The 12586-nt window shown below is 47.7% G+C and overlaps 1 protein-coding gene across 1 annotated transcript in view; it reads right to left on the bottom strand.

Annotated features, from left to right (window-relative positions):
- Positions 1 to 6113: 6113 nt before the first annotated feature.
- LOC146857723 (kelch-like protein 31) overlaps positions 6114 to 12586 on the bottom strand; it is a 61148-nt gene continuing 54675 nt past the window's right edge. Inside the window, exon 3 of the mRNA XM_085648319.1 lies at positions 6114 to 8304. Within this exon, the coding sequence (XP_085504445.1) occupies positions 7572 to 8304 (733 nt within the window). The 3' untranslated portion in view covers positions 6114 to 7571. The remainder of the gene's footprint in view (positions 8305 to 12586) is intronic.

The raw sequence follows: 12586 nt of genomic DNA, 5'->3' as shown, positions 1-12586 counted from the left end.
AGCATTTCGATTTCAATATTTGTGGGAACTAATATACTGGTGCAGCCATCCAAGCCTACATTGTTGTCCTTCTAAATTCAAGCGTTCTTTGTAAATGTTCACTGCACCATCTTGTAACCAATGTAAAGAAGGTACCGGGCCCTCTTTGCTGATGTTCAGTACAACATCTTGTAACTAGTACACATCCCTGTACCATCTTGTAACTAGTGCATAGAAAGTACTTTACCCTCCTTGTAGATGACCTCTGCACCATTTTGGGATCTCTTTGAAGATGTTGAGTACACTATCTTGTTACTAGTATACAGAAGGTACCTGGCCCTTCTTGCAGGTGACCGCTACACTATCTTGGAACTAGTACACAAAGTACGAGGCCCTCATTGTAGGTGTTCACTGCACCATCTTGTAACTAGTGCACAGAAGGTACCAGTCCCTCTTTGCAGATGTTCACTGCACCATCTTGTACTAGTACACAGAACGTACAGGACCCTCCATGTAGGCGACCACTACACCATCTTATAACTAGTACACAGAAGGTACCGGGCCCTCCATGTATGCGATTAGTACATCATCTTGTAACTAGTACATAGAAAGTACTAGACCCTCCTTGTTGATGGTCACTGCAACATCTTGTAACTAGTACACAGAAGCTACTAGACCCTCCTTGTAGATGTTCAGTGCACCATCTTGTGACTAGTACAAAGAAGATACCGGGCCCTCATTGTAGGTGACCACTACACCATGTTGTAACTATTACACAGAAGGTACTAGACCCTCTTTGTGGATGTTCACTGTACCATCTTGTAACCATTGCACAGAAGGTACCGGAACCTCTTTGTAAATGTTCACTGCACCATCTTGTTACTAGTACTCATCACCGAACCATCTTGTAACTAGTACACAGAAAGTACTGGGCCCTCCTTGTAGATGACCTCTGCACCATCTTGTGACTAGTACGCACAACATACCGGCCCCTTCTTGTAGGTGACCGCTACACTATCTTATAACTAGTGCACAGAAGGTGCCGGGCCCTCTTTGTAGCATTGCAGCATAGCCCCATACACTGTACCATCGCAGCAGAGGCGAGTACTGCAGTGGTAGTTGGTGATGGGGTGAGGCATCTGACACTAGTTTTAAAAGCACAGTGAGGAGCTGAGGGGTGGCTGTTAATGGGGTGAATGGGAGCTGGGATTGTTTCAAGCTCATCTGTAGGTGTTTGCAGAGGCGGAGTTATATTAGATTTATTTTAAAGAATATCTCCCATAAGTCATGGTGAGCACAGGGCGCGACACAGGCCCCCGCAGCCCCCGGGGTGTGGGGGGCCAAGCTCCAGGGGGGCCCCCTCAGCACAGCACTCTGGCTGCAGAGCTCCTGATTGAGCCCAGAGGGGCCCCTCCACGTGCCTTGCAGGGAGGCCCCCTCGAGTTTCGTTACATCAGTGGGTGAGCACACAGAATCCCAGACGAGTCCGCACAGGTCATTCAAACCCTGAACCTGATGTTATCAGGTCGATTATGTTGGCACACTAGCACTAGCAGTGGCGTGAGGCAAAATGATACCCCAGCCCCCAAAGAATGTGATGACGTGCCACGAATCTCCCATATCCCACAGATATTCATTGCCTTTGGGCTGAATGGGCCCCCCTTGAAGGGGTGGGGTCCCCCTGAAGGGTTGGCGACGCACTGCACCAAAGTGGCCTGCGTTATGATCTAGGGCACCAGGGAGGCTTTGGGGGCCATAAAAGAAAGGCCTCATTCCAGACTAATGAGGCACATGATAAAATACTGGACCTGCGCTCTTGATGGATGAAATTATATCCCAATGAAAACAAGCTCGATAGGTGTTTAGTTCCTCCTCCTCATCATCATCATTATTATTTGTAATATTTATAAAGTGCATCGTTCACCTTGCAAGTATCATGGCGCTATCATATGGTCTGAAACAACATATAACCTCCTAACTTGCAGCAGTTATCCTCAGTGTCACACCCTTGTGTCTCATTTCGGAAAGAGCAAGGTTTTTAGACTCATCCTAAAGCTGAGCCAGGTTTCTCTTGACTCTCAGTGGCGCTGGCAGCGTGGTCCATAACTGAGCTGCCTTAGCCTGAAAGGATCTTCTCCCTGACATTACATTCGTAAACCTTGGCACACATACCAGGTTTGCTGACGAAGATCGTAAACACCTTGTAGGCTGATAAGTCCTCCATTTTCTTTGTAGTAGCAAAGGACATGAGCCGTTGACCGCTTTATAGACAAAGATAATGCATAATGCCTTAAAGATAATTCTCTCTCTCACTGGCAGCCAGTAAAGCTCCTTCAAGGTGCTCGAGGCTGAATCCTGTCTTGATTTATTCAGGGCAAGCTTAGCTGCCTGAATTTGTATCCTGCATAGTGTCATGACTCGGTAGTATGGTGCCCCTAACAACAAAGCGTTGCAGTAGTCAATTCTCCTTAAGACCGTGCATTGTATCACTAGCTTCCTGGCTAGCTGGGATAGTAGTGGAACGATTTTCTTTACATTTCTCAGAGTACCAAAGCAAATAGCAGTCATTTTATTAATATAGTTTTCCATAAATATGCGCTCATCCATCCTTACGCCCAGATTCCGTACCTCCTGAGCAGTCCTGTGATTTTTAAAGCTATTCCAGGGACAGAAGTTACGCAGGAGCACGGATGGCCCCTTGGAGGGGGGCACAATACAGGAGCTCAGTTTTGTTTACATTAAACTTAATTGAATTTCTACTTAGCCAGCTCGCCGTCTCTTTTAAACATATATCAAATCTTTCTATTTGGTTCTGGCTGTTATCCTCAAGAGACAAGATTAGCTGTGTGTCGCCTGCATAGTTAATGAATGAGATACCATAAGACTTGATCAAGGTCAGGTGTGGGCATAAATATACATTAATGGATGGGACTCAGGGCTGATCCCTGGGGTACTCCGTGTCTAATTTCCTTAAACCTTATTCAAACAACATGAATGTCCTGCACTGGTCCTAAGCAAGCTTTTCACGTAGACAGGGTAAGGCCCCCAGAGCTATTAATGGTGGTAGTGATGGAGCCCCCAACTGGCCATTCCTACAGCAATCCAAGGAAAAGGTGGCAGAATTTTTAAAAACCGGGCTTCTGTAAGATGAATCTCATGGCACACACTGATATTGCGGGCTAAGCTCATCCACATTCTGGGCCTCTTAGACGTGGTGGGGAGAAAATATGCCTGTAGCCAACTCAGTGAAGAAAAAACTGTTGCGTCGCTATCCATGTGTCTTCACATCACATGGTGGGTTCCCAACAGTTTCTGTCAGAAGTAGCATGGCTGTGCTGTCCGTATCACCGGTTCCCTACAGAGACATGAATCCAGGCTCCTATTTTCTTGTTTTGTAGTACAGAAATATGCTGGTGGTTTGTTCATCGTTTTCAAAATCCATTGTTTCAGTCAAAAATTGAAAAATTCAAGAAGTCCACTTTGTGACAAGGTAACAAACTCTATGCATCGAACTGTAAGTTGTAAACTGCCAGGTAAAAGGGCAGCCAGATTGAAAGTATTGGACTACCTCTTTTTGGGCCTCCTTATCAATATTATGGCCCCTCTTTGGCTTAAACTAAACTGCAGGGTATGTGCCAAGTATATTGTAGCAACCTCCACCAATGGCTAAAGAGCCTTGTATACCATACTAAAATGACTGGTTAATTACATCATTACAAACAGAAGGAAATGATGGACGGAGCGCTGAAACTTTTCAGACACTCACTCCCAGATCTGGGTTGAATCCATGATAAGAATAATGATGGATTTAACCCAGATCTGTGACTGGGGGTGAGTGTCTGAAAAGTTCCAGCACTCCGTCCATCATCCATCATCTCCTTGTATTTGCTTAGTTCGCCCTAAGTTGGCAGGGTATGCCCAGACATGGGTCCCTTGCTCATTTTGCCACCGGATTCAAGCTAGTGTGGCTGATGAGGGGTGTTAATCCGAAAACTGACCCAGGATGCTTCTTTCCGGTGCAGAGAAGACCTGGCTTGGTGGTTCGTACTGGACTGTTCCCATAAGGAACAGGGTCAAGACTGATTTGCATATGGCTGGGTCTGAACTGGGGTGGCGAAGTGAGCTAAAGAACGATGATGGATTCAACCCAGATCTCTGAATGGGGGTGAGTGTCTGAAAAGTTTCAGCGCTCCGTCCAACATCTCCTTGTAATTACATTGTGACACCACAATGTAGTTGCTTCACCACCTAGGCTTTAACACCGCTGTATGATCGAAGCCTCTAGTTCTGCATGTGTAAATCCAATTGCACAACTCATCTGGGTCCTCCTGGATATTTTGCCCTGATGGTTTTCAATCTTAAGGCATTTCTTTTCTAAAAACCATGTAACACAAAGTGGAAAAGTAGACTTTTTGCTCATGCTTTGTGAACTTTAAAACTGAGCCCTTGATCCCTGCCTCAATTCACAAGCTTGCTGCAAGGTTCCTGATTCATTTAAATACTGTACACGCTGTTCAGGCTTTCAGAAGCGCTTATGGAAAGCTTCAATCATCAGGGCTCCTAGGTAAGAACCTTAAAGGGAACCAACTTGACGAATTGGCTTACCATTGCATCTGCACATCTGAAATGCAGGTTAATCCACAATTGTGCCTCACAATTATGTGTTTCATTTAGTTCTGTTTCAGTCTCGGTTAGTCTTTTTTTACAGCAAGATGTTAAGCTTCCTAGTTGAGGACCCATAAATAGTGTTCCTAAGATAAAGTGCTTCTACTGCTTAATTCACTTTTTATTGCCGCGTGTTATCAGACACGTATCTGAATATGATTGGTCTTCCTAGATACATTTCTAAGCCCTCTTCAGGAGTTGGCAGGGCTGTCCTTAAACTGGATGTAGGGAGTGCTCTGACATCTTCTCTAGAGCTAACCAGTGTTGTGCATTCCCCAGACAGATTGTTTATCACAAACATTGACTCGAACCCTAGCGAAGGGAGGACAAGCGTCTATAGTGGCTGTTGAATTGCAGCCTACTAAAGTGTTCTCTTTAAGTGAACCACCATCTTTGGGCTATATGCTATAGACAGACGGACGCACACTCAGGGTTAGGTTCAAGGGCGCCATCTTGGGTACACCCACCTTTTCTTTAACCATGCCATGTTGTTTGCCACAGTATGTGAGGAAAGAATACTTTCAAACACTAAATTTCTGGATGTCATTGCCTGCCTTCCAAAGAGTTCTTATGTGGTCCCATGAGCGTGAAGCGGGGGTGATGAAATGAAAGATGTACAAGTGCAAAATACCTGATTGACTATAATTTATATCCTTGATTCAAAACCACCTGCCTCCATTCCTTAAGGCAATCTGGTCGCTAAAGCTTGTGCCTCTTGTTGGGGCCTGGCCATGCACGCAGGTGTCTTTGGTATTGAGACGCACCTTGTGGTTGAAGTGTGTGGGATACTTACATTGCTGAGGTGTGCAACACGTTTTTTCTCACATGCTCGCCTGTAGCTTTCTTTACATTTCCTTTTCGAAGAGTGAGGAACGAGATTGGGTTATATATATCCAGGAAGTTCACCCATCCTTCCGTGCCCCCTCCCCCCCCCACCCCACACACACACACACACACACAATTCCCTTTAACATAAACGGGTCTCCGAGTCCGGCTGGAGCACAAGCAGCAGTTTTGATCAGCGAGTCTCGCGTGGACTGAGGATCGTTGTGTTGAGGGCTCTGCGCTCCTCTGGGGGTCGTGCTGTGTCGGTGTCTGCTATAAATACAGCGCTCTGCTTTCACCGTGCGCTACCTTGGTAACTCTAGTCCCTTGGCGCAAGGGGAGCTTGGCATAATTATATGCCCCCCTGACTCGACAGCACTCGCGGTAATGCTTTCAGGCCCTTATTAATTGTGGTTTGTGCAGCTGGTGCGACTAGGCACTGCCATCCCTGGGGTGTACAGCAGGCGTCAGAGGATTCTTTCACACTGCAGCTGTGCTTCTCTCTGGCCTGTGCGATAAAAAACACAACCATAAACAAGGGCCTGTTTGCCGACCTCAACCTAACTCCGACTGACGTCAATGCTGGAGCTGATATACATATACTGCCATGACGGGGTGCTTAAGAAATTATTCAAGACAAGGCATGAATTTGGAACCAATTTAATCAACTGCAGATCATCGCAGCCTCTCCGACCATCTGGTTTAAATATGAGCAATGCTTCTAAGTTTTTTCACATAAAAGTCAGACTTCTAGAGTTGCTTTGCTCTTGTGTGTTTTGTTTACAGCGCACACTCCTTCCGCATGACGTTCACTGTCAGGAACTCCTGACGCTGTATGGCAACGATGTCATTTCCGGGATGTGTTCTCTGTGACGTAAGGGATGCCGTTGCTGAAAATACAATACTCCCTAATACGCAGGAAGCTACCTTTTACTGTTGGTGAGTGGCTTTTAGGTGTGCCCTTTTGGTTACGTGTCCCCGCTGGGAAGAAGTTGACGTGGGCAGAGTGTCTCTTTATTGCGATGTGGGCCCTTTCTTGAGATATATGTTCAGGATTGGTGAAAGGCCTGAGGTGGTCTGTTCGGTTCTGCTGGGAGGGACAGTCCCTTCTGTTGGATGGCGTATGGCTACCTGTTGCTTTGTATTATGGATAGGGTAAACGTGTATTGATTTGGGGGGGGGGGGGGAGGGGCTGTTAGAATATTTCTTGTAAGAAATGTTTCTCTCTCTGCTCTTTATTACTTGGGTAGTGTCCAGCCTTATTTCTTCAGATGAGAGTCATGTCGGGATGTACTTCCTCTTTTCATGGGGGTGTATCATTTTCAAAGTGCCACAGGATCTACAGGTTGAGAAGGCCCCACCTCTTCTTGAGGTGGTTTATGTAATAGGAAATTCACTTCATTTTCGCGAGGCAGTCTAGAAAATGGGGAGTGTTCCTTTGTCATGATATCTTCATTAATTTTGGAAGTGCGCCCCCCCCCCTCTTTTTTATGAGATTATCGAGAGGGGAAGACCAACCCCCTTTTCCCAAAATGTCTACATTGGGAAGTTCTCCTTCACTCTGTTATGAGACTGTCTATGCTCAAAAATGTTCACATTTTCTTGCGGGATTATATAAGAGGATCCGCCTTTCTTCTGTAGACAGAACATATGTACAGGCAAAAAGCAGACCCGTTTTTAGATTTTATACTGGGAATACCCCACTTTTACCCATGGGTTTTTATATTGGGAAATCCCACCCTTTAAGACGTGTGTCTTGTGGTGCAGCTCTAATTTCTTAGCTGGTCATTATGTTTGGGAGCTCTACTTGTTTGTTGATAATTTGGATAAGAACCGATGCTAAATGTGAGCCCGTTACAGGTAGCTAGGGCTTTGAGTGACTAAGGGCAGCAGGTTCTGTGAGATACCAGCTTTATTATGGCAGGCACCGTAAGGCTGTTTGTTTGTGGTGCATCTTCCCTGGTGAATATCCTCTCAGTGAAATGGTATCTACTAGGATTTCCGTGGTCCTTCTGGGTCTCAAAGTGCCTTTAGACATGAATTTCAGCCTGCTTTGTAGTCAAGGTGGCAGGCCTTTGAGTTGCTCTAGTGCTCTGCCCTCATTATAAGCTGACAGCCACAGACACCAGGGAACTGGCCCGGGAGTCCCCCTTGTGAAGGCGGGGAAGAGTGATGGAGCAGCAGGATAGACCTACCGATGCTTCTGGTAACTCTGCTACCTCTGTCCACTCATTCAGATCTGCGTTGTAGCACTGCACACACTTTGTGTATCTCTTTCCATTTTCATTCCAGCCTCCTACTATATGGAGGCCCCCGCCAAGCACAGCTACTCCGGCGGTGCTTACCCCTGTGGGTAGTGGGGCAACGCAGCTCCACTGACCAGTGGTGGGATTGTAGGATTCCACTAGCATTACACCAATGCTCTCTCCACGGGGGCCCTGCTGGCTACCCCCCAAAACATAGGCCCGGTCACCAAGAGTAGCTGCGCAGTGCCACCCCCGCGGTGTGCTGAGGCCAGCACGGTCTCGCCACACATCTGTGTCTGGCTCATAGTTGCAGACCGTGCGAGAATAGGTGTTGTTGACGTAACCACCAGTAATGAGGATCTTGCCACCGATGATGGTGCCAGCATGACAGCAGCGGGGAGCATCCATTGCTGCCTTGATCTGCCAGCTATTCACAGAGGGAATGTAGCACTCGGTGGATGCCAAGGGACCTTCTGCATTACGCCCACCACAGGCGAAAAGGAGACCGTTATAGGCATGGAGGCTGAAGTGTGTTCGCTTCTGGACCATGTGGGCCAGGTGCAGCCAGCTGTTGAAACGGGGGTCGTACCTAGGAGAAGGAAAGAAGGAAAATACTGTTAATGCATGTAGGACTGTAACATTGATTTACTGTCATTTTTCATGATCACAATTTTTCGGATTCTGAAGGGTGTAACACCTCTCCTTCCAATTTTCCCCCTTCCAATGTAAGTCACGCTCGACTGCACCCACCTGAACACATTGCTCATCCCCAATTGATTGCATAGCTCATGGAGAAAACAGTTGATATCTTTCATCATGGAAACTTTAGGCACCACTCTTTGGGATCTCCCAAGACATCCCAAGCCCTGCTTTTTAAGTGGTTGAAATACAGGAAGCCCACAGGTGGTGACTGACTGAGGGATCTAGGGTCTTGTTTAGGTCTCCAGGCTCTCATTGCTCTACTATGATAGCGTGTGGGCACAAGCATTTGGGTTTTCCTCTCCTTCCTACTAGTGTTGAGCAAAAGAACAAGTTGCTTACCTTCGGTAAGGATGTATCTGGTAGAGACATATATAAGTTGTAGATTCCTTGCCTAAGAATTTCCCACAGGCGCCAGTGTGGATCCGAGATTTTTCATCAGCAATACCCTTGCACGTTGGTAGGTGGGGTCGGTCTGCTCCGCGTCCGTCGTTGGCATCATGGGCGCTGGGATGACGTCTCAGGACCTATATAGACACTGCTCATGCACGCTGATGTCAGCTCCTAACACAACCTTTCACGCCAGAAGCGCAGAGCCACGAAAGACACTGACCACTGGTGCGTCCAAGCTAGGGCCCTGTAAGGAAATCCCTATCCCTAGAAACCAGTTCACAGAGCGGGGAGGATGGGTGGGGCGGTAAGGAATCTACAACTAATATATGTCTCTACCAGACACATCGTTACCGAAGGTAAGTAACTTGTTCATCTGATAGAGACCATTAGTTGTAGATTCCTTACCTTTGAATATATTTCTCAGCAATACCATCCCTGGAGGAGAGTCTGCCAACCAAGATCACACCAGGAAGTCCTGGAGGACCAAACAGGCAAAGTACCTGGCTGTCCAGGCAGTAATGTTTGGTAAACGTGTGCATGGATGCCCACGTCACTGCCTGACAGATATCAAGGAGTGGGCCTCCACATGCTAACGCAGTAGTTGCCGCTATAGCTCTAGTGGAGTGAGCACGCAACCCCACAGGAGGTTCCTTTTTCACCAATGCATAGCATAGTGTAATGCAGAGGACAACCCATCGAGAGATGGTCCATTTTTGCACATCCCGACCTTTCTTGGCGCCCACATAACCAAAGAAGAGTTTATCATCCCCCCCAGACGTCTTTGGTACGATAAAGATAAAAAGACATCACATGTTTTTGGGTCCAGGCGGTGGAGCCTCTCCTTCTTGGAGGGATGCGGGGGTGGATAAAAGGTGCGCAGAGTGATGGACTGTCCCATGGAAAGGGTGTGACCACTTTTGAAAGGAACAAAGGTTTTGTTTGAAGCACCACTTCATTCGGATGGACAGACAGGTAAGGAGGCTTGGAAGATAGAGCCTGAAACTCACTAACTCTACGAGCAGAGGTGATGGCAATAAGGAAAGCAGTTTTGAGGGTCAGCAGCCTGAGACAACAATTATGAAGAGGCTTGAAGGGAGCACTCAAAAGAAAGGCTAAAACCAAATTTAAATCCCGAATGAGCCATTATGAAAGGAGACGGAGGAAACTAGTGAGTAAGGCCCTTAAAGAACCTACTAACCATGGGAGATTTGAATAAAGAAGTCTGATCTAGCAGTCATAGAAAGGCAGAGATAGGTGCACAATAACCTTTTAGGGTGCCCAAAGCAGAGCCCTGCTGGGCCAAAGAAAGTATGTACAAGCGAGCATCTGACAGAGGGGCAGAAATGTGGCCAACAGCCTTTGCTGTGCACCATGCCACAAATTTGTTTCCTCTACAGGTGTATATCGTTTTAGTGGAGGGACACCTGGCTACCAAGATGACATCACGAACTTCAGGTGGAAGGTTGAAAGCTGTCAACTGCCGCCGCTCAATCTCCACGCAAGGAGGTGGAAGCTGGACAGGTTCGGGTGGAGGGCTGTCCCCTGCTGCTGTGACAGAAGATCCTCACGCAGAGGCAGTCTGATCAGAGGATCGATGGCCATGCTCAGGTTGATATGCCAGACACTTTGTGCCCAATCTGGAGCCACAAGAATGACTTGATCCCGCTCGTGCTTGATCTTCTTGAGCACTCTGGGCAGAAGTGGTATAGGTGGAAAGGCGTAGAGGAAGCCAAAACTCCACTCGCGACGAAAAGCCTCCTGGAGCGAGAGCCATCTTGGAAACTCCAATGCTCAATACTGCTGACAGTTGCATTTTATTTGGAGGCAAACAGATCTAACCAAGGTTCTCCCCACCCCTGAAAGAGTCCTTGCGCCACCACTGGATGGAGATGCCATTTCTGATCGACCAGGCGCCAACGGCTGAGTTTGTCCGCTCTGACTTTCAAAAAACCTGCCAGGTTTTGAACCACCAGGGATATACCCTGAAGTTCCCACCATGTCCAGAGGTGGAGAGCCTCCTGACAAAGGGTCCATGACCCCACCCTGTCCTGTTTGTTGCAATACTACATGGTGGTGGTGTTGTTCATGAACAACTGCGTCATTTTCCCCTTGAGAGAGGGAATGTAGGAAAGTAGGATCTGCTTTCATGGCCCCCCCCCCCCAATTTTGCTGGTGTTATTAAGTTTTCTGACTAGACTGACTAGCTAGTCTGACTAGCATCCTGCTAATCGGGACCCCAGTCACTGTGCTTCCTCCCTAAATTTGACCATGGTAAGTACTTTGGTACCTTCCCAATTGGCTACTGGTGTACCCCTGTAAGTCCCTAGTATATGGTACTAAGGTACCCAGGGAATAGGTACACTAGGAGTCTCCCATGGGCTGCAGCATGAATTATGCCACCCATGAGAGACTACTCAAACTGTGACTACAGGCCAGCAATTGCAGGCTGTGTAAGTTAGTACCAGCACCACTTACAACAGATATAAGTTTCCTTATATCTGAGGTCACTACACTTAAAACCTATAAGTCACCCCTATGGCAGGCTCTTGGTTACAAGTGTGAGGGTACCCCTGCACGAGCATTCTCCAGGCTTTGTAAAGTGTGGTCAGCCATGTAATACTTATAGTGGACATCAAGTCAATTATGAGATGTCTAACTATATATTGGCTGCGCCAAAACCGGTCTTATATGGTATCAGATATGTTGGAATCCTACCCCAATACTGATTCCAGTGTTAGATGTAGGATGCTATGTACTGGGTGGGCTCCATAAGGGTGCCCCCCTGCATAACCAGTACCAGTCTTTCAGGGACTAACAGCAAGCTAGTGCTGCTGCCGACCACAGACATGATTCTGCCCTCCTGCTGTTGAGCTGAGCTCGAGCAGGGGTAGGCAGAATAATTGGTTTCCTTGCACAGGGAGGTGTGACCACCTCCCAGACAGGACTTACTGTATTGGGCTAGGGTGGAGGTGCTTGCCAGCGCTACCAGACTGGTTTGAAGGGCATATTTGGTGCCTCCTTGCATACTCTAGTTTGAGCCAGTTCAGGGAGCCGTTGGCTCCTGCTCTGGTGCGAAACTGAACAGAGGACATGGGAGAATCCTCCCCTTTGTCCAGCCCCTCCTTTGGGAGGGATCCTTGAATCGTCCCAACCCTCTCCTTAGGATACCTAGGGGCTTACTTATGGGTGGCTTTTCAGATTCATCATGGGACAAGATTCTACCGTCTGGGCACTTTGGACTTCGTTGGACTTCGCCTAGGAACCGAGACTACACCAAGGAAGAGTCCTGCTGCTCCTGGTCTCATCATCCTGCCAGTCTTCTGCATCGTCTGTGCCTGTGCTCCATTCAGATTCCTTTCCAGGACTGTGGGCATCAAGGACACTCAAAGTAATCTCCCTTGGACTAAAGGAGTCACTCCCCTGCATCTGCTGGCACCACAACCAAGCTGACCAATCTGCTGCTCCTGATGTCATACGGACTCCGAAAGGCTCAGCAAGACAGGCGGTGCTTCTACAACTCTCTCAAGCCCTGCACTGTCTTCTCAGCAGGTTTGAGGTCAGCATCCCTCGTCAGAACCGCTGGAACAGAACCCCTGAGCACAGTGCTGACTTGCAGCGGCCAAGGTTTGTTGACTCTGTCCTCCAGAGATCTTCAGGCTACTGTAAGCGCCAGCCTTCAGAATCACTTCCTGCCAAGATCTTCATCCTCCTCGCATCTTCTGCACCGTGGGCTTTCATCTTTGGTGAGCTGTTCGAGGTCCTCTTGCGACTCCTGTGCC

This window comes from Triturus cristatus, chromosome 3_2 (assembly GCF_964204655.1).
Source record: "Triturus cristatus chromosome 3_2, aTriCri1.1, whole genome shotgun sequence".
In the NCBI taxonomy this organism is placed as follows: Eukaryota; Metazoa; Chordata; class Amphibia; order Caudata; family Salamandridae; genus Triturus; species Triturus cristatus.
This window is presented reverse-complemented; position numbering and strand designations above follow the sequence as displayed.